Genomic DNA, 27,816 nt, shown 5'->3' on the forward strand with positions numbered 1-27,816 from the left:
CAATTAAAATAATTTATTACATCTTTTTAAATTTTGTACTACTTATATAATTTAGCAATTTAATATGTATATTCTTATTTACATCACAATTGTTAAAATCTATTGTTATGAATTAGGTTCTATTGCTGCCACAGACAACAAATTTCATGACATATGCTGGTGCTATTAAACCAGATTCTGATAATTGGTTTGGGAGACCCAACACCAGTCACCTGATCCCAGTTACCGCAGATCGTAATGCGAGATTGAAGCCTTTTCCATTTATTTGCATTCTTCAGAAATGACAACAGTTAAGTTTCCTACTGTGGTTCCAAATCAGAAGCTCAGTCTGTCTAATATTTCCACACAATTAAAATGCGGAATTTGTTTATTATCATCACGTACAGTGAAAATCTTGCCTGACGTACCATCCACACAGATCGATACATTACGACAGTACATTGAGCTGATATAAGACAAAACAATAACTGTAACAAAGCATTATGGCTGCAGAGAAAGTGCAGTGCAGATAGACATATGGCGCAGGGTCACGTCGAGTTACATTGTGAGGTCGAGTCCATTTTATCATTCATTTGACTAATAACCACAGACAGGAAGCTGTCCTTGAGCCTGGTGGTACGCACGTTAAGGCTTTTGTATCTCTTCCCCGATGGGGGAGCGGGTTTCCAGCAAGAATGTCCAGATTGTGAGGATCTTTGAGTACATGACCTGCTTTTCCGATGCAGGGGAAGTGTAGGAAGAGTCCATGGAAGGGAGGCTTGTTTCTCTGATGTTCTCTGCTCTCCAAAGTTCTCTGTAGTACCTTGCAGTCATGGGCAGAGCAGTAGCCATACGAAGCCGTGAAGTATCAACAAGAAGTTCAGAGACCTCAGCCTTCACCCTGCCTTGTGTAGCTGGATCCTGGACTTCCTGTCAGATCACCGGCAGATGGTAAGAGTGGGCTCCCTCATCTCCGTCTCTCTGACCCTCGGCACACATACCCCACAGGGTTGTCTCCTTGGCCCCCTCCTTTACTCTCTTTATACCCATGACTTGTGTCGCCACCCACAGCTCCAATCTGCTAATTAAATTTGCTGACGACACTACATTGATTGACCTAATGTCAAATAATAACTTTCAATCAATCAAATGCATCCTGACAGGGCTCGGTCCAGACAAACTTTTCACCCTTCTTCAGGAGATTAGTCAGAGGAAGAGCGATATCAGCAAAGTTCTTACAGAACTTACGATAGTATCCAATCATTCCCAGAAACCTTCTGAGAGCCTTCATACCAGTTGGAATAGAAACTTGCCTTGACCTACAACATAGCCAAGATAGGTCACAGTGGCATGGCCAAATTCACTCTTAACTGTAAGGTTGGCCTGGGAAAGCCTGTCAAACAGCTTTTCTACTGCAGAGATATGCTCTTCCCAAGTGTCACTCCCTGTGACCAAGTCACCAATATAGGCACCTGTGTGTTCTAACACTCGAATTGCAGAATCAATCATTCTCTGGAATGTTCCTGGAGCATTTTTCATTCCAAGCGGAAAAAAATTGTATTCATACAACCCAGAAGGTGTCACAAACGCAGGAATTTCTCTACTTCCATCTGTCAATGGAACACACCAATACCCTTTCAGCAGATCAATCTTTGTAAGAAATTTCGCTTTTCCAACCTTATCGATGTAATCATCCACCCAAGGGAAAGGATAGGCATTTGTTTTTGTTACTGCATTTACCTCCCTATAATCAGTGCAAAATCTAACACTACCATCAGGTTTGGGCACAATAACACAGGGTGAGCTCCTATCTGATTTTGAAGGCCTAATAATACCATTTTTCAGCATATATTCAATTTCTTGCTCAGCCAATTTACGCTTTTCTACGTTCATGCAATATGGGTGCTGTTTAATTGGTTTGGCTTGACCAATATCTACGTCATGTACTGCACCCGTGGTTTGCTTGGGAACGTCGGGAAATAAATCTTTAAACTTCAGAATTAATTTCTCAGCTGTTGTTCTTGCTTTGGCTGCAGATGAGCCAACTTGTTATCAATGTTTTCTAGAACAACCAAGTTCATTAGCCTAACTGGGACCATGTCTGGCTTGTGAAAAGTCTCAGGCTACGTCCACACTAGACCGGATAATTTTGAAAACGCCGGTTTGGCGTAAAAACGACAGGTGTCCACACCAGGCAATTTTCAAAATACCTCCGTCCTCATTAGAATGGATATTTGGGTGAATCTCCTCCTACTGGGCGTGCGCAAGACACACGGAAAACAAGCGAAGAGGAAACGGTGTACTTGCATGCTTTTACAACAACACTCACAGATGGTGCCTGCTTGTCAAAACAAGGCTTTATCATATTTATGTGTACCACCTGTGTTAGTTTACATCAGTTGGGTGTTTTAATAACATAATTCACATCATTACTTTGCGAGACTATTTCATACAGTACACTGAATTTCACCTGAAGTGGATTCGTCAACATTGGAAATAAGGCAAGCACCTTATCCCCCACCTGGTATTTTCTTTCGCAAGCGCACTTATCAAACCAACACTTCATTTTGTTTTGAGAAATCTTTAAGTTTTGTCTTGCTAGACTACAAGGTTGGTGTAGTTTATTTTTGAACTTCAAAACATAGTCTAACAAGTTAACATGTACATCCCCATCAATTCACTGTTCCTTTAACAAGGCCAAAGTTCCCCTCACTCTATCACCAAATACAAGTTCAAATGGACTAAAGCCCAGTGATTCCTGTACCACCTCTCTTACTGCGAACAAAAGCAAATGTATTCCTTCATCCCAGTCTTTTCCATTTTCAACACGGTATGTCTTAATCATTGTTTAGAGGGTAGAATGAAATCTTTCTAAACCCCTTGTGATTCCGGATGGTATGCAGATGATGTAATTTGTTTAGCTCCCAGTTCATAAACTACCTGCTGGAATAATCCAGATGTAAAATTACTTTGTTGATCAGACTGGAATTCTTTAGGCAAACCAAATAAAGTAAAAAAAAACTTGGTAAGAGCCTTCACCACAAATTTAGCTTTAACATTCTGAGAGGTATGGCCTCTGGGAATCTGGATGCAGTACACATAATAGTTAGCAAATACTGATGGCCAGCTTTAGTCTTTGGCAATGGGCTAACACAATCCACTATAACTTTGGAAAAGGGTTCAACAAATGCAGCTATAGTCCGAGTGGGGCCACTGGGGTGACCTGATTAGGATTACCCACAAATTGATAAGTGTGACTAGTTCTGCAAAAGGGCAAAAGGTCACAACATATTTCTTCAAATTACGCCAGTAATATTCTTTCATAATCCTGCTTACAGTTTTATTCACTCCAAAATGGCCACCTAAGGGCATACTGTGGGCCAAAGTTAAAATTTCAGTCCTATATACTTTAGGGAATACAAGTTGGTGAACAATTGCCCATTCCTCACTCACAGATATAGCAGGTGGCCTCCACTTCCTCATTAACACTCCGTCCTTGAGATAATACCCTATTGGCTCTCTCTTAATCTCACCATCTGAGAGAGCTGTTTCTTTTAAAGCTTCAATCTCAGGGTCTCGGTTCTGTTCTGCTATAAACTCCTTCCTAGACAGGGATAAATCTTTCTCATCAGACTTACTACCTGAATCCTGTTGAAACAATGAAGGCAGAAGAAGTCCCTGACAAATCATCATAACCTGAATCCCGATTTTGCCTATCATGGGTATCAGAATCATGCTGCACAGAACCGTCTGCATTGGCAGATTTTTTTAGCCCTACTTCAAGTTACTGTGCAGGAAGGATAAATGTTAAAATCCATCTACGGGTCATCAGTGGTTGGCTTAGTTGTCAACTGCACTACAGGAACAACTTTACCATCTCTGTGGTCATTCCCTAACAGCAAAGTAACATCTTCCACCGGTAAACTGGAGCATAATCTGATCTTAACAGGTCCCGAAACCAACCCTGACTGTAAAGTTACCTTGTGCAACGGCACAGAAACCATGCCACCCCCAATGCCTTTCATAAGATTTACCTCACCAATGTTAGTCTCATCACCAAACTTTAGAACGCTGTCTAATATAAGTGACTGTAAAGCCCCAGTATATCGAAGAATTTTCATAGGTACTGGGGTTGACCCTTCCTTTACTAATACAAACCCATCTGACATAAAATGATCGAATCCCTTCTTAACTCGGTCAGACCTCTCAGTCCTTAACTGAGCCTCGAGAATGTTCAGAACCCTGTGGGTTTATAGGTGCTTCAATATACTGAACACAGGCATTTGGGACTGCCTCCTTTTCCTTTTTCTTCTTCAGGATGGAACAATTAGCTATCATATGACCAGCTTACTTACAATAGTAACAAGTAAGACCGGAATATTTCTCCTTCAACTGCTTCTCTTCATCCTTACCCTTGTTATTAGTCCCAGCTTTAATTTCTGGTTTACCCTGGTTATCCCTGCTACTCTTTTGGAAGCTCTTATTCGGGGTAAACTCAACCTTATGAGTTGAAGCAAACTTATCTGCTAATCTAGCAGACACCTGCAAAGTGGCAGCATCCTTTTCATCTAAATATGTCTTCATGTCATCAGGGACTCTTTTGAATTCTTCAATTAAAACCAACTCTTTCAAGCTGTTAAAATCATTTACATTTTTAGATGTGCAGCAGTGGTCAAAACACACAAACTTCTCATAAGCAAATTCCATACAAGTCTGAATCAGAGATTTCCTCAAATTTCTAAACTTTTGCCTGTATGCTTCTGGGACCAACTTCTAAGCTTTGAGCACAGCCTGTTTCACAACGTCATAATCAGCTGTTTCATCAACTGTCACATCAGAACAGGCTTGCTGAGCCTTCCCCTTAATTACACTTTGTCAGAGAATTGGCCAACCTGCTTTTGGTCACTTTAAACTCTGAGCAACCTTCTCAAAATGCTGAAAGTATTTATCAACCTCTGCCTCATCAAATGGAGTTACCAATTTAACTTCCTGACTGGCCTCAAACTTATCACCAGAGTCTAACACTAGACCCCTTTGCAGCAATCTCTCTATCTTTTCCAGCTCAAACAGCCTCTGTCTTTCTGCTTCCTCCCTCTGTTTTTCTGCCTCTCTAGCTTCAAACTGCCTCTGCCTTTCTGCAGCCTCCATCTTTATTTTTTCTAACGTACGGGAGCTCAAGCTCAATAGGTTTACTTTCAGGAAACACCTCCAACTCCACCACTTTAAACACACCCTCAGATACGTAATGCTCAGTATTATCCTCTGCATCTGGGACCTCCTCATTGTCAATTTCACCTTTCCAAGTTTTACCCTTTTAGCAGTACTCAACAACTCAATCCTTCTGGCATCCTCTAATGCCTCAGAGGTTGGCACTTGCAGAAATCTATCAACATCCATTGCTGCTGATTTTTCACACACAAATAAATCAGAAGGGATTTCCCCAATGAAATCAATAATTAATGAATCAATACACCCCCAAATTTGTTCATATCCTGGACGCAGGCCCCAATTTTGTTACAAACCGTAACGCTTTAGAAATGAACCAGCAGCAGTAGACTACACCTGGAGTCTTGTTTTGATGTTAAAATCACTGTCTTTATGAGTATCTACTTATAATATAGTAATTTAAGCAAGATAAACAAAAGTGAACAGTATTATGTGTATATATGTGTTTAAATACAACTCCCAAACTATTGAGCTCTGGGGAAACAAGGCTTAGAGTCTTGAGATGGTAAGGTATGAAAGTTCAGTTCATCCATGGAATAGGTGATGAGAGAGAGATATTTGTAATCCAGGGTAAATGTTGAGAGAAGGCAATTATATAGAATTCCACAGGTTCCACAGTGGTAAAATGAGAGAAGAGTCGCTGTAGATGTTATTTGTCGTTGTTCCAAATCCACATACGAATTATCACCGAAAGTGACTGGTCACAAGGGGTATCGTCTTCAGGTGAATTACCAGACCACACCCAGGCAAGGGTTAACACATAAGTGGTCTTCACAGGATACCCCAAATCCAATCCATTCCTATAGTTCAAAAGAGGTGATAATCACATATTCGATGTTTGCTAAATCGATAATTAACCCACCCTTGTGGGCATTGAAAAGTTCTAAACAGTGACCCTTGGCCACCATTTCCCTGGTTTCGATCCTTCCATTTTTCCTCCTTCGTCTCCATCTGACTCTGAGTGTCTGTGTCCTCGGTTAAAACTAAAGAAGCTGCGAGCGATGTTAGCAAGCTGCAAGTCACACTGATTTGCCTTTTTAATCTCTCTATCTCTCTTAAATTGACAGTTCACAGCAATCGAAACCTAGGGATTCATAACGACGGCCACTCCCCATTGTGAACTGACTGGTGTGCCAGTAGTTGGGATGACTGAGTGAATCCTTTCCCACATTCTGAGCAGGTGAACGGTTTCTCCCCAGTGTGGACTCGCTGATGACTCTGTAGGTTGGATGACCGAGTGAATCCTTTCCCACATTCTGAGCAGGTGAACGGTTTCTCCCCAGTATGAACTCGCTGGTGTCTCTGTAGGCTGGATAAGTGAGTGAATCTATTCTCACAGACTGAACAGGTGAATGGCCTCTCCCCTGTGTGAACTCGCTGGTGACTCTGTAGGTTGGATGACTGAAAGAATCCTTTCCCACATTCTGAGCAGGTGAACAGCTTCTCCCCAGTGTGAACTCGCTGGTGTCTCTGTAGGGTGTAAGAGTAAGTGAATCTCTTCCCACATTCTGAGCAGATGAATGGCCTCTCCCCAGTGTGAACTCGCTGATGACTCTGTAGGTGGGATGACTGAGTGAATCTCTTCTCACAGACTGAGCAGGTGAATGGCTTCTCCCCAGTGTGAACTGACTGGTGTGCCAGTAGTTGTGATGACCGAGTGAATCCCTTCCCACATTCCGAGCAGGTGAATGGCCACTCTCCAGTGTGAACTGACTGGTGTGCCAATAGTTGGGATGACTGAGTAAATCCTTTCCCACATTCTGAGCAGATGAATGGCCACTCCCCACTGTGAACTGACTGGTGTGCCAATAATTCAGATGACTGAGTGTATCCCTTCCCACATTCTGAGCAAGTGAACAGCTTCTCCCCAGTGTGAACTCGCTGGTGTCTCTGTAGGTGGGATGACTGAGTGAATCCCTTCCCACATTCTGAGCAGGTGAATGGCCTCTCTCCAGTGTGAACTCGCTGATGACTCTGTAGGGTGGATGAGTGAGTGAATCTCTTCCAACAGACTGAGCAGGTGAATGGCTTCTCCCCAGTGTGAACTCGCTGGTGTCTCTGTAGGTTGGATGACTGAGTGAATCCCTTCCCACATTCTAAGCAGGTAAATGGCTTCTCCCCAGTGTGAACCCGCTGATGATTCTGTAGGGTGGATGACAGTGTGAATCTCTTCCCACATTCTGAGCAGGTGAACGGCCTCTCTCCAGTGTGAACTCGCTGATGACTCTGTAGGTGGGATGAATGACTGAATCCCTTTCTACAGACTGAACAGGTGAACGGCTTCTCCCCAGTGTGAACTCGCTGGTGACCCTGTAGGGTGGATGAATCAGTGAATCTTTTCCCACAGACTGAGCAGGTGAATAGCTTCTCCCCGGTGTGAAGTCGATGGTGTCTCTGTAGGGTGGAAGAGTGAGTGAATCTCTTCTCACAGAATGAGCAGGTGAACGGCCTCTCTCCAGTGTGAACTTGCTGATGTACCTTCAGTTTAGATGAGCAAGTGAACCCCTTGCCACAGTCTGAGCAGCTGAACGGCAGCTCCCCAGTGTGAACTCGCTCGTGAGCCATTAGGTCAGATGACTGAGTGAGTCCTTCCCCACAAACTTAGCAGATGACCAGCCTTTGCCCAGTGTGAACTGACTGGTGTGTCCACAGGCGGAAAGACTGACTGAATCCTTTCTCACACCCAGAACAGATGAATGGCCTTCCCAGTGTGAACTTGCTGATATACCTTCAATTGAGATGACTGAATGAATCCATTCCCACTGTCTGAGCAGATGAATGGCCTCTCCCCTATGTAAGATGATGGGTGTGCCATTCGATCAGATGACCAAGTGAATCCCACCCTACAGTCTGAGCAGGAAGGATGATTGATTGAATCCCTTGCTCCACTTCTTAAATATCTAGACAGAGACAGCAAAACTGGCGTTCCATGCTTGAAATTCCAGGAGACAAATTCCTTCTCATTTTTAACCTGTAAAAAGATTTACAAAATCCATCAGTGTGTGCAGGACAACATTTCAGATGAGATCATTTGATTTGCGAAGGTGTGATCTGACATCTCACTGTTAAAGTGAGGTTCCACCCAAGTTGGAGAGAGAAATCATCTTCTATCTGGGCACAGTGCTGGTATCTGGAATGACCATCAAATTCTCTGATGCTCTTCCTGTCTCTATAAGAATGGGCATTTCTACCATCTCCAATCTGTGACCTGGCTCAGTTTGACTCTCTCCATTGGTATTATTCCCTGTTCCCACTGAGCTGCATGGGTTCCTGCTCCCACAGTAACTGAAACACGCTCACGCAAATAGTCTTCCTTGATGTGCAGCTGGGATATTCTTTTATGTATTATTAACTTAAAGTATCACAGTTTTAATGCCATGTAAAAAAATTACTGCTGAGATGAATGTTTGGTTCGCCCACATAATTAAAACAAATAATATGGATTGGCCTGACTATGATTGAAATTGAATGAGACGAGCTTTGACATATTACTGGAACCCTGGGACCAGTGAACAACCGACAGCTTCCCCAGTTACTGACCCCCCCACTGGTGGTTACTTAATCAGGACTCCACTCCATTTGAAACCCCAATGCCAGCGGTCCACCCGCTGTGACTCTGTGCTATGACCCTATGGCGTACTCAACTGAGGAAAGCCAATATTATGCACCCCTCGAGGGACAGAAGTTCCCAGTTATGGTGATTGGAGAGGTTAAAGGAAGAGAGGGCAGTGCATTACTGGCCGAAGTTCTGGATTTCCTTTGGCGACAGACAGGACTGGTGGTTCCCCAGACCACCGTTAGGGTTTGCCCTGGGTTCAAGCCAAAGAACCTGGGTTCCTTGCCTACACCTCAATGAAACAAGCCTCCAGCACTGAGGGAGACTGGCAAGACTTGGCTGCAGGACAATTCCGATACTGGAAGGAGTCTGAGGTGAAGACGGGACATCTGGTAAGACATTCTTTTAATATTGACCGAACTGAAGACGTTGTACCCCATCTCTGGGCAACTTCAGGCCATGAATTCGACCACACCAACTGCCCCCCTGTCTGGATCACCATGAAAGAAGGACAGACTCTCCCATCCATTCCGCAATACCCCCTCAAGCCCGAGGCAACATTTTATGAGGATGGAAGCTCTTTTGTCAATCCAGCAGGAAAATGATATTCTGGCTATGCGATAGTGACAGACACTGAAATAGTTGAGCAGGCCTCTTTTGAAGCAGCTGTCTCCGCCCAGAAGGCTGAGCTGTTTGCTCTGACTCGTGCCTGTATCCTAGCAACAGACAAAAGTGCGAACGTTTACAGAGACTCCTGTTACGCATTTGGAGTTGTACATGACTACGGGGCTCTCTGGGAACATGGGGATTCCAGACTTCCTCTGGCCACCCCATTAGTAATGCCACCTTTGTAAACAACTTTACTCACAGTTCTACAGCTACCTTGAGTTTTTGCTATTGTTAAATGTGCAGCCCACACACGCATGTCCGACCAGGTCACTAAAGGCAATGCTTTAGTGGATGAGACAGTGAAAAGTGCGGCACAATCCTCGGTAGTTGTGGTGCCCTCGGGTTCCCGTCAAGCAACGTTCCGTGACTTAAGCAGAACGAGTTTGCCAGACATGCGGGAGGTACGTACTTTTCAGGGGGACGCCTCTGAGGGGAAGCACAAACTGTGTTCCCAGATGGGTGCCAGAAAGACCCTGACCTAGGTTTTTGGATCACCCCAGTGGGGCAGTTTTATTTTCCTGCAGAGTTTTTATCAATATCGGTCAATTAAATACATAATTGTACACACCTGGGAAAGGAGGGAATGGTTGGTAAACTGTACCCTGCACACTGGGTACTACTCCCTTGACAGGTGAACATTATTCATGTCTACAAGTTGATTTTATTGAATTGCCTGCAGTACATTGCTATAGATATTGCTTAGTTATTATAGATGTGTTTAGTAGTTGGATTGAAGCTATTCCAACTACCAATAATACTACTATGACTGTTGTGAAGGTATTATTACAGGAAATAACTCTCAGGTATGCTGAGCTCTGACAATGGCCCACACTTTGTGGCGAAAGTAAATGAAGGGCTATGTAATGAACTAGCTATGAAGCAACAATTCCACTGTGTACACCGCCCGCGGGCCGCTGGCATAGTGGAAACAGCCAATGGCACTCTGAAGAGTAAATTGGCCAAACTAACAGCAGAGACTGGACTCACTTGGTTGAAGGTCCTACCGTTAGCCCTGAGGGTTACCCCACAGGGGAAAACAGTGTTGTCACCAGCTGAAATCTTTTATGGATGGCCCATGAGGACACCCTGGGGACCAAGACCTTGTATACTATTGCTCCCAGAAAGTCTACCAGCAAAATTGGATATGCATACCCTGGGGGAAGAGATGGGGAAATATATATGCCAACTAACCAAAATTTTCCAAGCATTACATTCACAGATACAACAGGCTTACAAGGAAGAGAACCACACTGCAGAGAGGAGGGACTATCCCACCATAGAACCTGGGAATTTTGTCCTGATCAAGGACTGGGATCGAGGGAAACTCGGACCTCGGTGGAGAGGACCATATCAGGAGTTACTGACCACTCCTACGGCTGTGAAACTGGAGGGGCAATCTCGGTGGATACATCGAACAGACAACAAACGTGTTACTGCAGGAACTGAGTAGAAGGACTCTCTCCGACTAAAGGAAAATGTACTGGTTGATAGTGGTGTTCGTGTTTATGTCTTTGAGAGGGCTCACCCCAGCATCCGGGAGATCCCATGTTAACACCTTTCTGTCACACCTGTGCCAAACAGGTAGAACTAGGGACCTGCTGGGTTTGTGGTGAAATTCCCCAGCATGGTAAAACTATGGTTCCAATGTCAGTAATCCCACTCAACCAGAGTGAGGAACTCTCAGCCTGGGCTTTCTCAAATAACACCCGGGGAAGTGAGGTGAGGAACAGTGGTCTAGTCAGAGATGACTGTGGCTGTCAGTGTTTTGAGGGATGGTATCTCAGGCCCCCACCAAACAGAACTTCCTATACTGGGAAACATGCATCCTGGCCATACTTGCAGATGCCCAGCAGCGGAGAAGAATAACTGAGACTGAGCGATTTTGGATGATCGCTTTTCTCTCCGATGGAGTAGCCAGGAATTCACGAGAGGTAATCAATTTGGCTACAACACTTGAGGAGCTGGCCACAATACTGCAGGGGCTCTGACAGAAACACAGGCCCAAGTAACAGAAATATCCACTGAAATGATTGCAATCCGGCAAACAATCCCACAGAATCCTATGGCTTCAGATTTTATCCCAGCTGAGAAAGGGGGAACCTGTGCTGTTATTGACACAGAATGCTGCACCTATATCCCTGATGACTCTACTAACATTACATCCCTCTCCAAGCACACTGCCAAGGAGATTGAAAGCATCAAGACAGTAGGGCAGGATTTACACGGGTTCACCGAAGGGTTGAAATGGTGGTCTTCAAAGGCCTGTTCGGTAATATGTGGGCATGATATTGCATTATGGCCTAATCATCGTTATAATTACTGTTTACACTGTTTTACCAACTGATAAGTCAATGCTGTACTCGGTTGCTTTCTCTGTAAAAAATTACTGCTTTGTTGATCATGTAATGATCAAAAGGACGGAATGATAAAGTATGTAAAAGGGTTAACACTTTGTTAAACAATAGTAGCCTGTTTTTCTGAAAGAAACTGCTGATGATCAACAGATGTGCTAAGCCATGCTGAGCCATATTTCTTCTTGAGGGTCGCTAGCTAGAGTTTCAGGATGCTTATCTCCATGTGCACTCATGCGTAGAGATAGGACAGCTTCAGTCTGTTCTGTGTGTGAAAGCCATTATGACTATTTTGTAATTTGTCTTTAGGGGCTGTCATGTAGTAAATAACTGGCTCCAGCCTGTCTTGTGTCAGGGGGTATCTGGACAGATATATCTGTGGTGTAAGGGGAATTGTGAGTCAGTTAGTGGACTGGGCGGGAACAGTCAAAGACTGTTCCTGTTTGAGTGACTAGCTGAGTAGGCCCCGGGTGCTTGGAATACAGAGTTTGTACTTATACGGTCTCTGAGTGACTTTATCCGGATTCGGCTTCCACAGAATGGGAGTTGTTTTAAAGGGCTGGGCTGCTGGAAGCACATTACCAGACCTGGAGTGATTGCAACTGGGTCTGACAGAGGCATAACTTCTGGGGACATTCCTACCTTCCTTTGTACAGGTATGTAATGTCTAAAGGACCAATGTTTGAGTAAATGAGACTCACCAAACTTTCTCCTGACTGAATCACTGGATTCTCCGAGTCAGAAGGTCCTCTCCAGTTGATGCTCTCAATCCTCGGGCTGGTTCACTTGTTGCTGTTCCCTCGTCTTCAGTCGTGGTTTGCTTCCAGTTGGGGTTTTTCTTCCAATAACTCCCTCACCGCAGGTCTAACTTTAACATGAAAGATAAAGAAGCACATTAACAATAAAAAGAAGAAACAAACATTTCTGCTCAATGTTACTAAGAACAAAACTCACTGAAATTTAAATGTTGAAGGCAAATATAAGGATCTCAGTGAACAACCTTTTATTGTCTCACACAGCGATATGGGATAAGAAGGAGCCATCATTCAGTCATGGTAAGACATCAGACACAGGAACAGAATCAGGTGATTCGATCCATCTGGTCTGCCCCCACCGCGCAACCGTGGCTGATTTTTATTCCAACACCATATTCCTGCCTTCCTCCTGCAACCCTGAAGCTACTCATCCTTTCCAGAAACAAACATCTGACGTCATAGTCCTGCTTCCTCACTCCGGTGCTCTTAAAGACACAGTCACAGTCCGACCGCAGGCTCGGAACAGCCGCAACACAACTTCCCGACTTTTCAACTCAGTGCTTCAACTAATAAAGACAACCACGTCATTTGCCTTCTTAACCACCCGATCAATCTGTGCAGTCTCTTTCAGGGAGCGATGAACTTGGAGTCTAAGATCCCTCTGATCATCAACACTGTTCAGGGTTTTACATTTAACAGTGTACTGTCTCATACATTCGACCTACCGAGCTGCCAAGATGATCATCACTAATCAAATCTCACTGAGATTTCTCAGGTCCTGTTGAATTTATTGCCAAGTGCACAAGTACGGGAAGGTACAGGTACAGAGAAACACTGACTTGTGGCAGCATCACAGGCAAGTACATTCAGATAACACACGGAACACAAATTATACGATGCTCTGTCAGTAACAATCTATAAATACGTTTTATGTCATTAACAATATATAAAATACATTGTGTCGTGATCAATATTAAAATGTGCATTTCGTGTCAATAACAGACTTGGAAATGTTGAATTTTGGTCCCTATCTCCATTCCTCCTGTAGTCCACTACCAGCTCCTTTGTTTTTGTCACAACGAGGGAGAGGTTGTTTTCTTGACACCACTGTGCCGGGGTGATGACTTCTTATCTTTAGGCTGCCTCGTTATTATTTGTGATTAGGCCAATCAATGTGGTGTCGTCAGCGAATTGAATTAGCAGATTGGCGCTGTGGGTGGCGACACAGTCATGGGTGGACAGTGTTTTTTTTCTATTAGAGAAAAATGCAAACTGAATTGGTAAAAATAATTTCCTATAATGTTAATGGGGTTTTGAATCCAATTAAAAGAAATAAGATTATGTCTAAATTGAAAAAAGAGTGCACAACTATCTTTCCTCCAGGAAACACATATCAGCCAATCTGAACATGGAAAATTAAAAAGAATGGGCTTTAAGCATGTATTTTATTCATCATATGAATTGAGCCACAAAAAAGGGGTAGCTACTTTAATATCAAGTACTCTTAATTATGAACATATTTCAGAGACTAAAGACAAAGGAGGACGGTTTGTAAAAATCACAGGAAGAATACAAGGTACAGAAATAACATTGCTGAATGTTATGCTCCTCCAGGTTGTGAATGGTCATTTTATAGACACATTTTTGACCTAATGGTCAGTTCTCAAGGGGTAGTAATCTGTGGAGGGGATTTTAATATTAGATTAAATCCTGTATTAGATTCTTCAAGCATAGTTACTCAGAATAAACCTCTGACTCGGAAAATGAATTCATTGATGGAGGAGTTGGGAATTATAGATGTCTGGAGGGAATTACACCCGACTAGTAGAGATTATACACATTACTCTTTCCCTCATTCAGCCTATTCAAGGATAGACTATTTCTTTATCTTTAATACAGATAGACTCAGGATAAAAAACTGTAATATTGCAACAATTGATCTGTCGGATCATAGCCCAGTCTCTATGTCTCTAATCCTGGAAAGGAAAATGAGGAAAACACTATGGAGGTTAAACTCACATATACTCAATAACCCGAAAGTAATGGAGACATTAAGGGGAGAAATCAAAGAATATCTAGACCTTAATGACACGGGAGAAACATCACCAGTGATCTTATGGGATATATTGAAAGCTGTACTGAGAGGGAAAATTATTTCCATTACCACTCACATGAAAAAAATCAATGCACAAAAATTAGCAGACCTTCAAGGAAAATTAAAACAACTTCAAGTTGTAGATAGCAACAAAAGTAATTCAAATCGAAAACAGGAAATTAGGAAATTGCAAAGTGAAATTGACGATATTTATACATTGGAAACTCAAAGAAATTTTCTTTACCTGAGACAAAAGAATTATGAAGTAGGAGGTAAATCAGCTAGATTATTAGCATATAAATTACGAAAACAACAAGCAGACAATACATAAAATAAAGAATCCAAAGACAAAGCTTGTGGAGAGTACAATAGGGAAAATTCAAGAGAGTGTTGAAACATATTATCGAGAGCTGTAGTCCCAACCCCGGGCCCCCAATGAGCCCTATATAGACAGTGTATTGAATTTTTTAGATCTACCTAAACTTACAGATTTACAAAATGAAAGTTTATTAGAACCAGTAACTGTCAAAGAACTGAACGTGGCCATCTCTAGGTTAAAGGCTGGAAAGTCCCCGGGTTCTGATGGGTTTACCACAGAGTGGTACAAGTCCCTGAAGACACAGTTAGCCCTATTACTACTTAACACCTTTAATTGGATCTTGCAGAGAGGAGAAACTCCACCTTCCTGGAGAGAAGCGATTATTTCAGTTATTCCTAAAGAGGGTAAAGATAAACTAGAATGTGGCAATTATCATCCAATTAGTGTTCTTAATTTAGATTACAAACTATTTACATCTATATTAGCGCGCAGATTGGAAAAGCTTTTACCTGGCCTAATCCACTTAGACCAGACTGGATTTATTCAACAAAGACAAACACAGGACAACATAAGGAGAACTCTGCACATATTAGAACAGGTTAATAAGAACGAGACAGAGACAGAGACAATGGTAGTAGGGTTGGACGCTGAGAAAGCTTTTGATTCGGTTATTTGGGCATTCCTATACAGAGTGTTAGGAAGATTCGGCTTTCAAGAAAAGTTTATTAAAGTAATTCAGACTCTATATGACAGCCCTACAGCCCGAATTAAGATAAATGGGGACCTCTCTGACTCCTTCATCTTAGAGAGAGGCACTAGACAGGGATGCCCAATTTCTCCTCTCCTTTTTGCGCTATATATTGAACCGCTTGCCCAACTAATAAGACAGAGCGAAATCGTAAATGGTATCAGGGTGGCAGGGATTGAACAGAAAGTGGCGTTATTCGCAGATGATGTTTTGGTTTATCTGAATGAACCAGAAAAATCATTTATAGGATTGTTTACACTGTTGAATGACTTTGGGAAAATATCAGGTTATAAAATAAATGTAAAGAAAACGCAGGTTATGTCCCAAAATTATACACCATCCAAAAAAATTGCAGGATACGTACGATCTTAAGTGGGAAGCTAAATCATTAAAATATTTAGGAATAACCCTGCCGAAGGATCTTTCAACACTGTCACAGGTAAATTATGGGCCATTAATCTCAGAGATAAAAGCAGATATGCATAGATGGAATCTTATCCCCTTTTTAAGTTTGAATTCAAGGATAAATACTATAAAAATGAATATTCTTCCTCGGTTATTGTATCTTTTCCGTACTTTACCGGTGGAGGTGGATGATAATCAATTCAGGGAATGGGACAAATGGATTTCCCGCTTCATTTGGCAAGGATAGAAACCTAGAATTCGATATAACACCTTACAGTTAGGGAAGGAAGGAGGAGGTATGGCTCTTGAGGTCTGAGAAATTATTTTTATGCCTCACAGATAACCCCTCTGTTATATTGGTGTAATAGGGAATATAAGGCTAGATGGAAGGAAATAGAATTTGGATTAGTTGACAGTTTTCCTCTACAGGCCTCAATAGCTGACAAAGGATTGATGGCCCAGTTGGAAAAATTTAAAAACAGTTGGATAAATCTTACATTAAAAGTATGGCAGAAGGTGGTTAATTCATGTGGAATTAATAACATGTTAAAACACTTTACATGGTGTGCATATGATACCGAATTCCTTCCCAACAGAGGAGATAAAAGATTTGAGCTATGGATAAAGAAAGGTCTTACAACCTACCTCTCATTTATAGATAAAAGAGTACTATAAAGTTTCCAAATCCTGCAGGACAAACATGGCCTAGAACACAATGACTTTTTTAGGTACCTTCAAGTACGAAACCATGTTAACCAGAGTTGTAGATATATAGACCTATCAACAGTAGAATTAGAATTTTTCAAGATTTTGAATTCGGCTTGCAGTTCAATACCTAGTAAATCAGTTTCTCGATTATATAATGCACTGTCCCATGCTAAAAATGTAAATACACTGTATATTAAAGAGAAGTGGGAGAAAGAAGCGGGGTTGGTACTTTCAGAGGAGGCTTCAGGGAAAATCTGCAGCTTTCAATGGTCCTCGACTAATTCTTTGACTTGGAGAGAACATTGTTGGAAAAACATTATAAGATACTTCAAGACCCCATATCAGGAAAAATATAAAGATACAAACGTGACGTGTTGGAGAAGGTGCGGCTCCAAGGAGGCAAATCATTTTCATATTTTCTGGGATTGCCCTAAATTAAGTCTGTATTGGGAAGGTATTCATAGAACATTAGTTAAGGTACTTAGTTTCCAGATACCTCTGAACTTTGAGACACTCTATTTGGGGCATGTATTGTTTCTTGAACAGAAGGAAGATATAAAGTTGCTGCAGGCCCTTTTAGCGGCAAGTAAGAAATCAATCACTAGAAAGTGGCTAAATCCAATACCACCTACATTAGAAGATTGGCACGAAATTATCTTGGAAATATTTAAAATGGAAAAGTTGACTTACTCCCTGAGAATTCAAAAAGAAAAATTTTATCAAATCTGGACTAAATGGATTGAATATATAACCCCAATGCGAGCAGACTTTAGATGACTCTCCTAATGATTTATACTGCTCTTCTCATCAACACAGTAATATTGCTAACGTAAGCACCCCTAGTCTAAATATCTTTTTTTTTGTTTTCTTTTGGAAAATAGAGAATTAACATAAGTAAAGGGAAAGATTTGGGAAAGGGATAAAAAATGAAAAAAATTAAGTAAATAAGTACATAGGGATTGGATAATTATGTCTGCGGGCAGGAGCAAGCGTGAACAAATTAGGATATAAACACCTACAATGGTTGTTACATAGGCTTACATACAACATTTTGGACCAGTGGAAATGGTCCAGAAGAGTTATATGGAAACTATTATTACTATTTTTCTCAACAACTAATACCATTACTTAGCCTAATAGATTAGAATTACCACAGTACATAATTATCTATTTAAGTGTCTAATTTCCTTTTATATCATCTCAATGTGTACTTAAGAATGTATAAATAATTGTAGTTTTATACATATAAAAAATGGAAAAGGTTATATGTGTGAAAAAAGTACATATTTGTGAATTCCTTATCCAAATAAAAATAAAATTTAAAAAAAAAACAAATAGTCGGATTTCCAAATATCACTCCACTTCTTCCCACTTGTAAATTCTCCAGCAACTTTTGTGTCGCCACAATACACACAGGTAACACCAGTTTCTATATTGGACATAAATATTTCCCCTGAACCCTCCAGAGGAATTGAGGATATATAAAAAAATCATTTTGAACCTATGCAACCTCCAGGTAAAAGAATAATAGGGACTGAATCGGAATGTTTGAACTGAAGTAAACTCTGTCCTCAGCGGTTAGCTAAGACAGGTTCATTACCAGTTCTCTGCGGCTTGCAGAGAGACACACTGAGAGCTGATAACATTATACATTGCACCCTCGTTTGAGTAAAGAGAGGAGGACTCGCCAATAAGAACAGGAATGAACATCTGTTGGTAAGTAAATCAGGGCCTTGCAAAGGGAATGACTGATAAAGACTGGACATCCATCTGTAACTAAAACATTGATTTAGCGAACTCTCTTATCTAATTAATTAAATTTTGCACCAACAGACTTTGTGGGCATACCAGTTCAAATAACATCTTTCAATAGTAATGTATGCTTACTATGTATAAATATTCGGCTGTAACCTAAGTCATTCCACTTGTCAGTTTGTGGCAATGTTTACATGCCTTTCCTTTGAAAACTGGGTCTCAATCTCCTGCAGGAGAATGTGCATTAAACTGTGGTGATGATAAGAAGCTGGTCTCCTGAGTTTTATTCAGATTCAACTTTAACATTTGGAGTCGTGAACAGGATCCCAATATCGGGAGTGCCAAGCAGACTGTGGTGGGATATTATCTCATGAGAACAAGCAGTAAATTTGATATGGAAAAAGAACTGCAGAAAGAAGTGGAAATTGTTGAAAAGGGAATGGAAGGAAAAGGCAGATGTAAAGTGGAACAGTATATTATTAGCAAGTGGGAGGAAAACTGCACGTGACAAAGGGATAGAGGTATGTACTGCAAAAGGAATGCCAAAGGTTGGGAGAGGCTAAAACCGGAGCGTGAACGGGTGGATGGGCACCGAAAACGAGAGCAGAGAAAACAATGTAAGCAAACCAAGGGCAGCCTAGATAGGAGAAAAGGGCAGGAACGTCGGTCTAAACTTCGAACTGATAGGGAAACAAAGGATCCCGAACCCATGTCTGGCACACCGACCCTGTTTGAGGACAGTCACCGTGCTGAGGGGTCTCTGCTGCACAATTCTCTCAGCTGAGGAGGGGAAACAAAGGATCCCGAACCCATGTCTGGCACACCGACCCTGTTTGAGGACAGTCACCGTGATGAGGGGTCTCTGCTGTATGATTCTCTCAGCTGAGGAGGGGGAAATGAAAGGATCCCGAACCCATGTCTGGCACACCGACCCTGTCTGAGGACAGTCACCGTGATGAGGGGTCTCTGCTGCACGATTCTCTCAGCTGAGGAGGGGGAAATGAAAGGCAGAATTGAGATACCAAACCTATCAGGAGTTACCAGTGGGAAACCATAATGAGAATGAACAGACAGACAGGATGGTTCAAGCCTTGGAAAGGGCTCTCCAACAACCTGTAAACATCACTAAAGTACTTGAATACAAACCTAAGCCTGGGGAATCGGGACCAGACTATTGGGAGCGATTTGTGGCCTGCTACGGCACTTTCGCAGGAGACCAAGCCTTTAATGATGGGAATCCGTCCCCCCAGTTTAATGCCTTACTGCTCCAATGCTTACCAACCAAGTTAGCCAACATGATTAAGACCAATAATATGGATTGGCCTGACAGTGAACGAAATCGAATGCAACAAGCTTGGACATACTATTGGGACCCGGCTTCCGAACCCGATCAACCCTGAAGGGAACTGAAGGGGAATATGTTCAGTGGGAAGCAGGATGCGAGTGGACTATATCTGGGGATCAGAAATGGGAACAAAAACCTACCAAGGGACAGGCGGAGACAACAACTTGTTTAGAAATTGACAAGCAAGGATGCTTCCTACTGAGAGTGCCACCCCTCAGGAAATGTAATATTGCAGGTTTCTGGAATTCCAATTCCATTTATGATTGATACGGGGGCAACCACAACTACTCTCGATCAGGAAAGAGTATCGGGAAAGAGATTCCAGCTATCAGATGGCACAATCACTCTGTCTGGGTTCAAAGGCGTGGAACGTACGTATTCACGTACCCAGCTACTGCAGGTGGAATTCCAGGGGAACCAGTGTGAGGTTTCATTTGCAGTCACCACCAGTCGGGGGTGTAATCTAGCAGGAAGAGACTTTCTCTGTCCATTGGAAGTTGAGATTCTATGCACGGACAAGGGTATCACCCTGGGACGAGCAAACAACTGACAGCTTCCCCAGTTTCCGACCCCCCCCAGTGGTGGGCAATTAATCTGGACTCCACTGCCTCTGAACCCCTTCTGCCCAGCGGTTGACTCTCATGTGACTCTGTGCTATGACCCTACGGGGTGCTCAACTGAGGAAAGCCAATACTATGCACCCTTTGAGTGACAGAAGTTCCCGGTCACGGTGATTGGAGAGGTGAAAAGAAGAGAGGGCAGTGCATTACTGGCCAAAGTTCCGGATTTCCTTTGGCGACAGACGGGAGTGGTGGTTCCCCATACCACTGTTAGGGTTTGCCTTGGGTTCAAGCCAAAGAACCTGGAGTTCCTTGCCAACACCCTGATGAAACAAGCCTCCAGCACCAAGGGAGACTGGCATGACTTGGCCGTGGGCCAACTTCAATACTGAAAGGAGTTGGAGGTGAAGATGGAACATCTGGCAAGGCATTCTTTTAATATTGACCGAATCCAAGATGTTGTTCCCCATCTCTGGGCAATTTCAGGCCATGAAGTCGGCCGTACCACTGCCCCCCTGTCCGGATCACCGTAAAAAACGGGCAGACTCTCCCATCCATTCTGCAATACCCCCTCAAGCCCGAGGCAACGTTTTATGAGGATGAAAGCTCTTTTGTGGATCCAGCAGGAAAACGATATTCTGGCTATGCGATAGTGACGGACAGTGAAATAGTTGAGCAGGCCTCTTTTGAGGCAGCTGTCTCCGCCCAGAAGGCTGAGCTGCTTGCTCCGACTCGTGCCTGTATCCTAGCAACAGACAAAAGTGCGAACGTTTGCAAAGACTCCCGTTATGCATTTGGAATTGTACATGACAACCGGGCTCTCTGGGAAGATGGGGATTCCTGACTTCCTCTGGCCACCCCATTAGTAATGCCACCTTTGTAAACAACTTACTCACCGCTCTACAGCTACCTTGATTTTTGGCTATTACTAAATGTGCAGCCCACACCCGCATGTCCAACCAGGTCACTAAAGGCAATGCTTTAGCAAATAAGACAGCAAAAAGTCAATCTTTGGTAGTTGTAGTCCCCTTGGATTCCCGTCAAACAACACTGTGTGACTGAAGCAGAACGGATTTGCCAGACATGCGGGAGGTACGTACTTTTCAGGGGGACGCCTCTGAGGAGGAGCACAAACTGTGGTCCCAGATGGGGTGCCAAAAAGACCCCGACCTCGGTTTTTGTATCACCCCAGCGGGACAGGTTTGTGTCCATACACAGTTTTTACCAATTTTGGTTGATTATATACATAATTGTACACACCTGGGAAAGGAGGGAATGGTTGGTAACCTGTACCCTGTACACCAGGTACAACTCCCTTGACAGGTGGACCTTTATCATGTCTGCAAGTTGATTTTATTGAATTGCCAAGAGTACATTGTTATAGATACTGCATAGTTACTGCCGATGTGTTTAGTAGATGGATTGAAGCTATTCCAACTACCAATAATACTGTTGTTAAGGTATTATTAGGGGAAATAATTCCCAGGTATGGCCTGCCAGAGATGCTGAGCTCTGACACTTTGTGGTGAAAGTAAACGAACAGGTATGTAACGAACTAGCTATGAAGCAACAATTCCACTGTGTACACCACCCACTGGCCGCTGGCATAGTGGAGGGATCCAATGGCACTCTGAATAGTAAATTGGCCAAACTAACAGCAGAGACTGGACTCACTTGGTTGAAGGTCCTACTGTTACCCCTGAGGGTTACCCCACAGGGGAAAACAGGATTGTCACCAGCTGAATACTTTTATGGACGGCCCATGAGGACACCCTGGGGACCAAGACTTTGTTTACCATAGCTCCCAGAAAGTCTACCAGCAAAACTGCACATGCATACCCTCCGGGAAGAGATGGGGAAATACATATGCCAACTAACCAAAATTTTCTAAACATTACATTCACAGGTACAACAGGCTTACAAGGAAGAGAACTACCCCACAGAGAAGAGTGACTATCCCACCATAGAACCTGGGAATTTTGTCCTGATCAAGAACTGGGATTGAGGGAAACTCGGACCTCGGTGGAGAGGACCATGTCAGGTGTTACTGACCACTCCCACAGCTGTGAAACTGAAGGGGCAATCTCGGTGGATACATCGAAGAGACTGCAAACGTGTTACTGAAGGAACTGAGTAGAAGGACTCTCTCGGACTAAAGAAAAATGTATTGGTTGATAGTGGTGTTCATTTTATGACTTTGAGAGGGCTCACCCCAGCATCCGGGGGCCCCCATGTTAACACCTTTCTGTCTCTCTGTCACACCTATGCCAAACAGGTAGAGCTAGGGGCCTGCTGGGTTTGTGGTGAAATTCCCCAGCATGGTAAAACTATGATTCCAATGTCAGTAATCACGCTCAACCAGAGTGAGGAACTCCCAGCCTGGGCTTTCTCAAGTAACACCCGGGGAAGTGAGGTGAAGAACTGTGTCCAGTCAGAGATGACTGTGGCTGTCAGTGTTTTGAGGGATGGTATCTCAGGCTCCAACCAAACAGAACTTCCTATACCGGGAAACATGCATCCTGGCCATACTTGCAGGTGCCCAGCAGCGGAGAGGAATAACTGAGACTGAGCGATTTTGGATGATCACTTTTTTCTCCTACGGAGTAGCAGGAAACTCAGGAGATAATCAATTTGGCTACAGCACTTGAGGAGCTGGCCACAATACTGCAGAGGCCCTGACAGAAACACAGGTCCAAGTAACAGAAATATCCACTGAAATGATTGCAATCCGGCAAACTGTCATACAGAATTGTATGGCTTTAGAATTTATCCCAGCTGAGAAAAGGGGGAACCTGTGCTGTTACTGACACAGAATGCTGCACCTATATCCCTGATGAGTCTACTAACATTACATCCCTCTCCGAGCACACTGCCAAGGAGACTGACAACATCAAGAGAGTAGGGCAGGATTTACATGAGTTCACCGAAGGGTCGAAATGGTGGTCTTTGAATTCCTGTTCAGTAATATATGGGGCATGATATTGCATTATGGCCCAACAGTTGTACATATCATTTTTACAATTACTGTTGTATGCTGTTTTTAACCACTGATAAGTCAATGCTGTACTCGTTTGCTTTCTCTGTAAAAAATTACTGCTTTGTTGATCATGTAAAGTGGGAATGATAAAGTATGTAAAAGGCTCAACACTTCGTTAAACAATAGCAGCCTGTTTTTCTGAAAGAAACTGCAGATGATCAACAGATGTGCTGAGCCATATTTCTTCTTGAGGGTCGCTAGCTAGAGTTTCAGGATGCTTATCTCCATGTGCACTCATGAGTAGAGACAGGACAACTTCAGTCTGTTCTCTGTGTTCAAGCCATGATGAATATTTTGTAATTTGTCTTTAGGGTCTGTTATGTAGTAAATTACTTTGGCTCCAGCCTGTCTTGTGTGGGGGGTATCTGGACGGATATACCTATGTTGTAAGTGGAATTGTTAGTCAGTTAGTGGATTGGGCAGGAACAGTCATATACTGTTCCTGTTTGAGCGAATAACGGGGTAAGCCCCAGGTGCTTGGAAAAACAAGTTTGTACTTATACGGTCTCTGAGTGACTTTATCCGGATTCAACTTCCACAGAATGGGAGTGGTTTTAAAGGGCTGGGCTGCTGGAAGCACATTACCAGACTTGGAGTGATTGCAACTGGGTCTGACAGAGGCATAACTGGTTCTTCTGGGCACATTCAGTCTCACTTCAACTATTTCCTACCTTCCTTTGTACAGGTATGCAATGTCTAAAGGACCAGAGTTTGAGTAAATGAGACTCACCAAACTTTCTCCCAACTGAATCACTGGATTCTCAGAGTCAGATGGGTTCTCTCCAGTTGATGTTCTCAATCCTTGGGCTGGTTCGCTTGTTATTCCCTCATTTGAGTCGTGGTTTGCTTCCAGTTGGGGTTCTTCTTCCAATAAATCTCTCACCACAGGTCTAACTTTAACATGAAAGATATTGAAGCACATCAACAATATAAAGGAGAAACAAACATGTCTCCTTAATGTTACAAAGAACAAAACTCCAGAAATTTTAATGTTAAAGGCAAATATACTGTAATGATCTCAGTGAACAATCTTTTATTGTCCCTCACACATCACAAAATGATATGGGATAAGAAGGAGCCATTATTCAATCATGGTAAGACATAAGACACAGGAACAGAATTAGGTGATTCGATCCATCTGGTCTGCCCCACCACTCAACCATGGCCGATTTTTATTCCAACACCATATTCCTGCCTTCCTCCTGTAACCCTGAAGCTACTTAGCAATCATGAATATATCAATCTTTGTCATAAATATACCCAAATGGCAGCCTCAACCAACCTCTGCAGCAACAACTTCCAGAGATCAGACTTCTTTAGGCCAAAATATTTTCCTCATCACAGTTTTAGAGGGAAGCATATCTATTCTGAGACTGTGCTGTCAGATCAGACTCTCTGTCTAATGGGGACATCCTCTCCATATCCACTGTATCCAGGCTTTTCAGCATTCGGTAGGTTTACTTAACCATACATCTCTCCACCACCCCCACTGTCCCTCTGAACTCCATTGAGCACAGGATCTGAACCATCAAATGCTCCTCATACATAAAACCGATCATTCTTTAGATTATTCTTGTAGACCTCATTAGCAACAACTGCACAAAACACATTTCCAAGAATAACAGACAGATTGGTACCTGTATAATTTACAGGGAAAAGTTGTGCTTTCTTTACTGTTCTACTGTCACAGAACAAGCCATTTCCATTCCCAGATTAAAACAGGTCCATTTCAGGAAATATAAACCAGTCCAGGGTGAATGTAATAAAAATAAACTGGAATTACCAGAAACACTCAGCAGGTAAGGAACAGCTGTGGGGAGAAGAACAAACATTACAATTCAGGTTAATAACATTTTGTCAGAATGACTTCAAACATTTTCTGTTTTTAGTGCAGATCTCCAGCAACTCAAGATTCTCTCTGATTTCCACCAAGTGACAGACAGGTGACAGTGAGCGGGTTATTTCCAAACACAGTTTGAACACCAAACTCACGGGTCTATTTGTACTGTTGTAAACACGGACCAGCCCATTTACTCATAGCCTCTCCTTGTGAGGATGGAATGGGAACTCATCCTCTCCTCAGATTAGCAATCATTGCTTCCAAAGGAACTCCAGAAACAAGCATCTGATCCCAGACCAGAAATACTCACTCAACACCTCATAAGCCGAAGCAACTCAATCCCCGGATCCATTTTACCTGGATCAAAAACTGTGATAACCCAGGACCCAAACTCAGAGTCACACAGCTGAATCTGCCACTTACCAACACTGAGAGTCTCACACATCATCCCCACATTTCACACTGGGTGGTGCAATCCGGGATTTCCCCACAACCAATGTCCAGCTGCTCAAAATTTCTGTTTCATTGCAGAAGGACCATCATCCAGACCCATCTGTAGAAGCACTAACCAAAGTCAAAACCAAAACACCAACAGTTCCATATCCCTGGAATGTAGATCACAGGATTATAGCTCAAGCACCAACTCTCCCAGTACTCTTTACTGCCAGTAAAATGCTGCAGTGTGTCAGCCAGTCACAATTCAATAACTAGCACCTCCTCACCAATGTACAACAGAACCGGTACCTGATGACCCTCTGGCATTCTAGCTAATAAAAACTGATTCTGGAAATAACACAGCGAGGCCAAAGTTGTAAATGAACACTTCACAATAAAGACAAGGGTTAGAAGAAAGATTGCTGATATATAATATTGAGGTGGTGAGATACAGGGTGGACTAAGGTTGATCCAGATGGTTGATGTACATCACTGAAGCTGGGGTGAGGGTCGGGGGGCTGGGCGGGGTTGGGGATTAGGAGACTGGACCGAGGTTGAACAAGATGGGCAGGGATGAGCAGATGGAACCAGGTGAGAGAAGGGATCAAAGACAATAACTGATGGTCCTCCAGCAATACACAGATACTGAATGAATAGTATCATAGTCATAGTCATACTTTATTGATCCCGGGGGAAATTGGTTTTCGCTACAGTTGCACCATAAATAGTAAATAGTAATAGAACCATAAATAGTTAAATAGTAATATGTAAATTATGCCAGTAAATTATGAAATAAGTCCAGCACCAGCCTATTGGCTCAGGGTGTCTGACCCTCCAATGGAGGAGTTGTAAAGTTTGATGGCCACAGGCAGGAATGACTTCCTATGATGCTCGGTGTTGTATCTTGGTGGAATTACAATAGTACATACTACTGTATAAAATGACAAAGTTAGCACAAAGAACAAGAACTTTGCCATATATACTTTGATCCTCACCAATTTTTTATCAATACACCATAGAAAATTTCCAATCCAGACACTTCACATCTTTGCATGGTAACTACTCTGCCTATGACTGTGAAGGACTGCAGAGACCTTTGGATACAGATCAGCAATCACAGAAACCATTCTCCCCCCTAGACTTCCCAATCCTTCTGTAAAGCAGACAGTGAAATCAAAGATCCCCATAACCTGGATTGTTCTCCTTTCTCACCCTCCCCAGTCCGGGAGAAAACACAACAGCCATAAAGCTCAAAGGACAAATGCGAGGAGCCTCAGGAAGAGAGGCGTCTTGGGGGAAGTTAACGGGACTCAGGGGCCAACATCGGATTCCCCCAACACAACAAGGAGGAAGCATCACCATCTATCCGGGAATTATTTAACGACGCCACGTGATCTTGCGTCACAAAGCGGAGGGCGGGCAGATCTGCGGTAAAAAGCCTCACGTGACCAGTTGGCGGGACACCCATTACAATTCTGCGGAAATAGACAGCCTGGGCTCCCGGTTTGGATCGTTCAATGCAGATTAAGTGAAGTCGACACATTTCTGACGAGCCCAGATAATTGGAAAATAAATGAGTTTGGGCCTCACTGTCAACATCAGATCTCCCCGCTCGGGATCGGTCTCAATACTCACCGATGGGCCCGCAGACAATGATCCCGAACCCCGGGGCCCCGATCCAGGAGGCGATAATCCTTTGCCGATTCCGCAGACGAATCACTTCAGCACCGAGCGGAAAGGCAAACACCGTCCATCCGGAGACTGTGAGCAGGCGCGGAGTGATTGTTGCGTCATCCGGAGGGCGGGGCCTCAGGAACGGACGCGCAGCTGCTGCCCGTCTGCGGTTAAATGGGAGGGGCGAATGGGATCACGTGACCTGTGGGGGCAGAGACTCCAGCTACCCGCCACTCTGGGGAAAGAAACAAACTTGTGTTATGTACCATCAGTAATAGACCACAAACTCAGTTTTAATGTCAACATGCGTTTGTGCCTCCCACACTGTCAAGTTTAGGAACAAGTACTTAAAGTTTCAA

At 43.1% G+C, this 27,816-nt stretch overlaps 1 protein-coding gene across 6 annotated transcripts; it reads right to left on the reverse strand.

Annotated features, from left to right (window-relative positions):
* Positions 1 to 27,575, reverse strand: LOC140207099 (uncharacterized). 6 transcript variants are annotated; one of them, XM_072275426.1, is made up of 5 exons: positions 27,419 to 27,575; positions 25,292 to 25,318; positions 24,239 to 24,398; positions 12,483 to 12,649; positions 1 to 8,176 (listed from the first exon to the last, which is right to left on the reverse strand). In XM_072275426.1, exon 5 carries the CDS (start codon positions 7,768 to 7,770, stop codon positions 6,298 to 6,300), a length of 1,473 nt encoding a protein of 490 aa, XP_072131527.1. In that variant the 5' UTR covers positions 7,771 to 8,176; positions 12,483 to 12,649; positions 24,239 to 24,398; positions 25,292 to 25,318; positions 27,419 to 27,575; the 3' UTR covers positions 1 to 6,297. The 6 variants fall into 6 exon arrangements, with proteins under 6 accessions (XP_072131527.1, XP_072131526.1, XP_072131525.1 ...); XM_072275425.1 differs by having other exon boundaries at positions 24,239 to 24,402; XM_072275424.1 differs by having other exon boundaries at positions 25,146 to 25,318.
* Positions 27,576 to 27,816: the final 241 nt, after the last annotated feature.

Source organism: Mobula birostris, chromosome 13 (genome assembly GCF_030028105.1).
Source record: "Mobula birostris isolate sMobBir1 chromosome 13, sMobBir1.hap1, whole genome shotgun sequence".
Lineage (NCBI taxonomy): Eukaryota > Metazoa > Chordata > Chondrichthyes > Myliobatiformes > Myliobatidae > Mobula > Mobula birostris.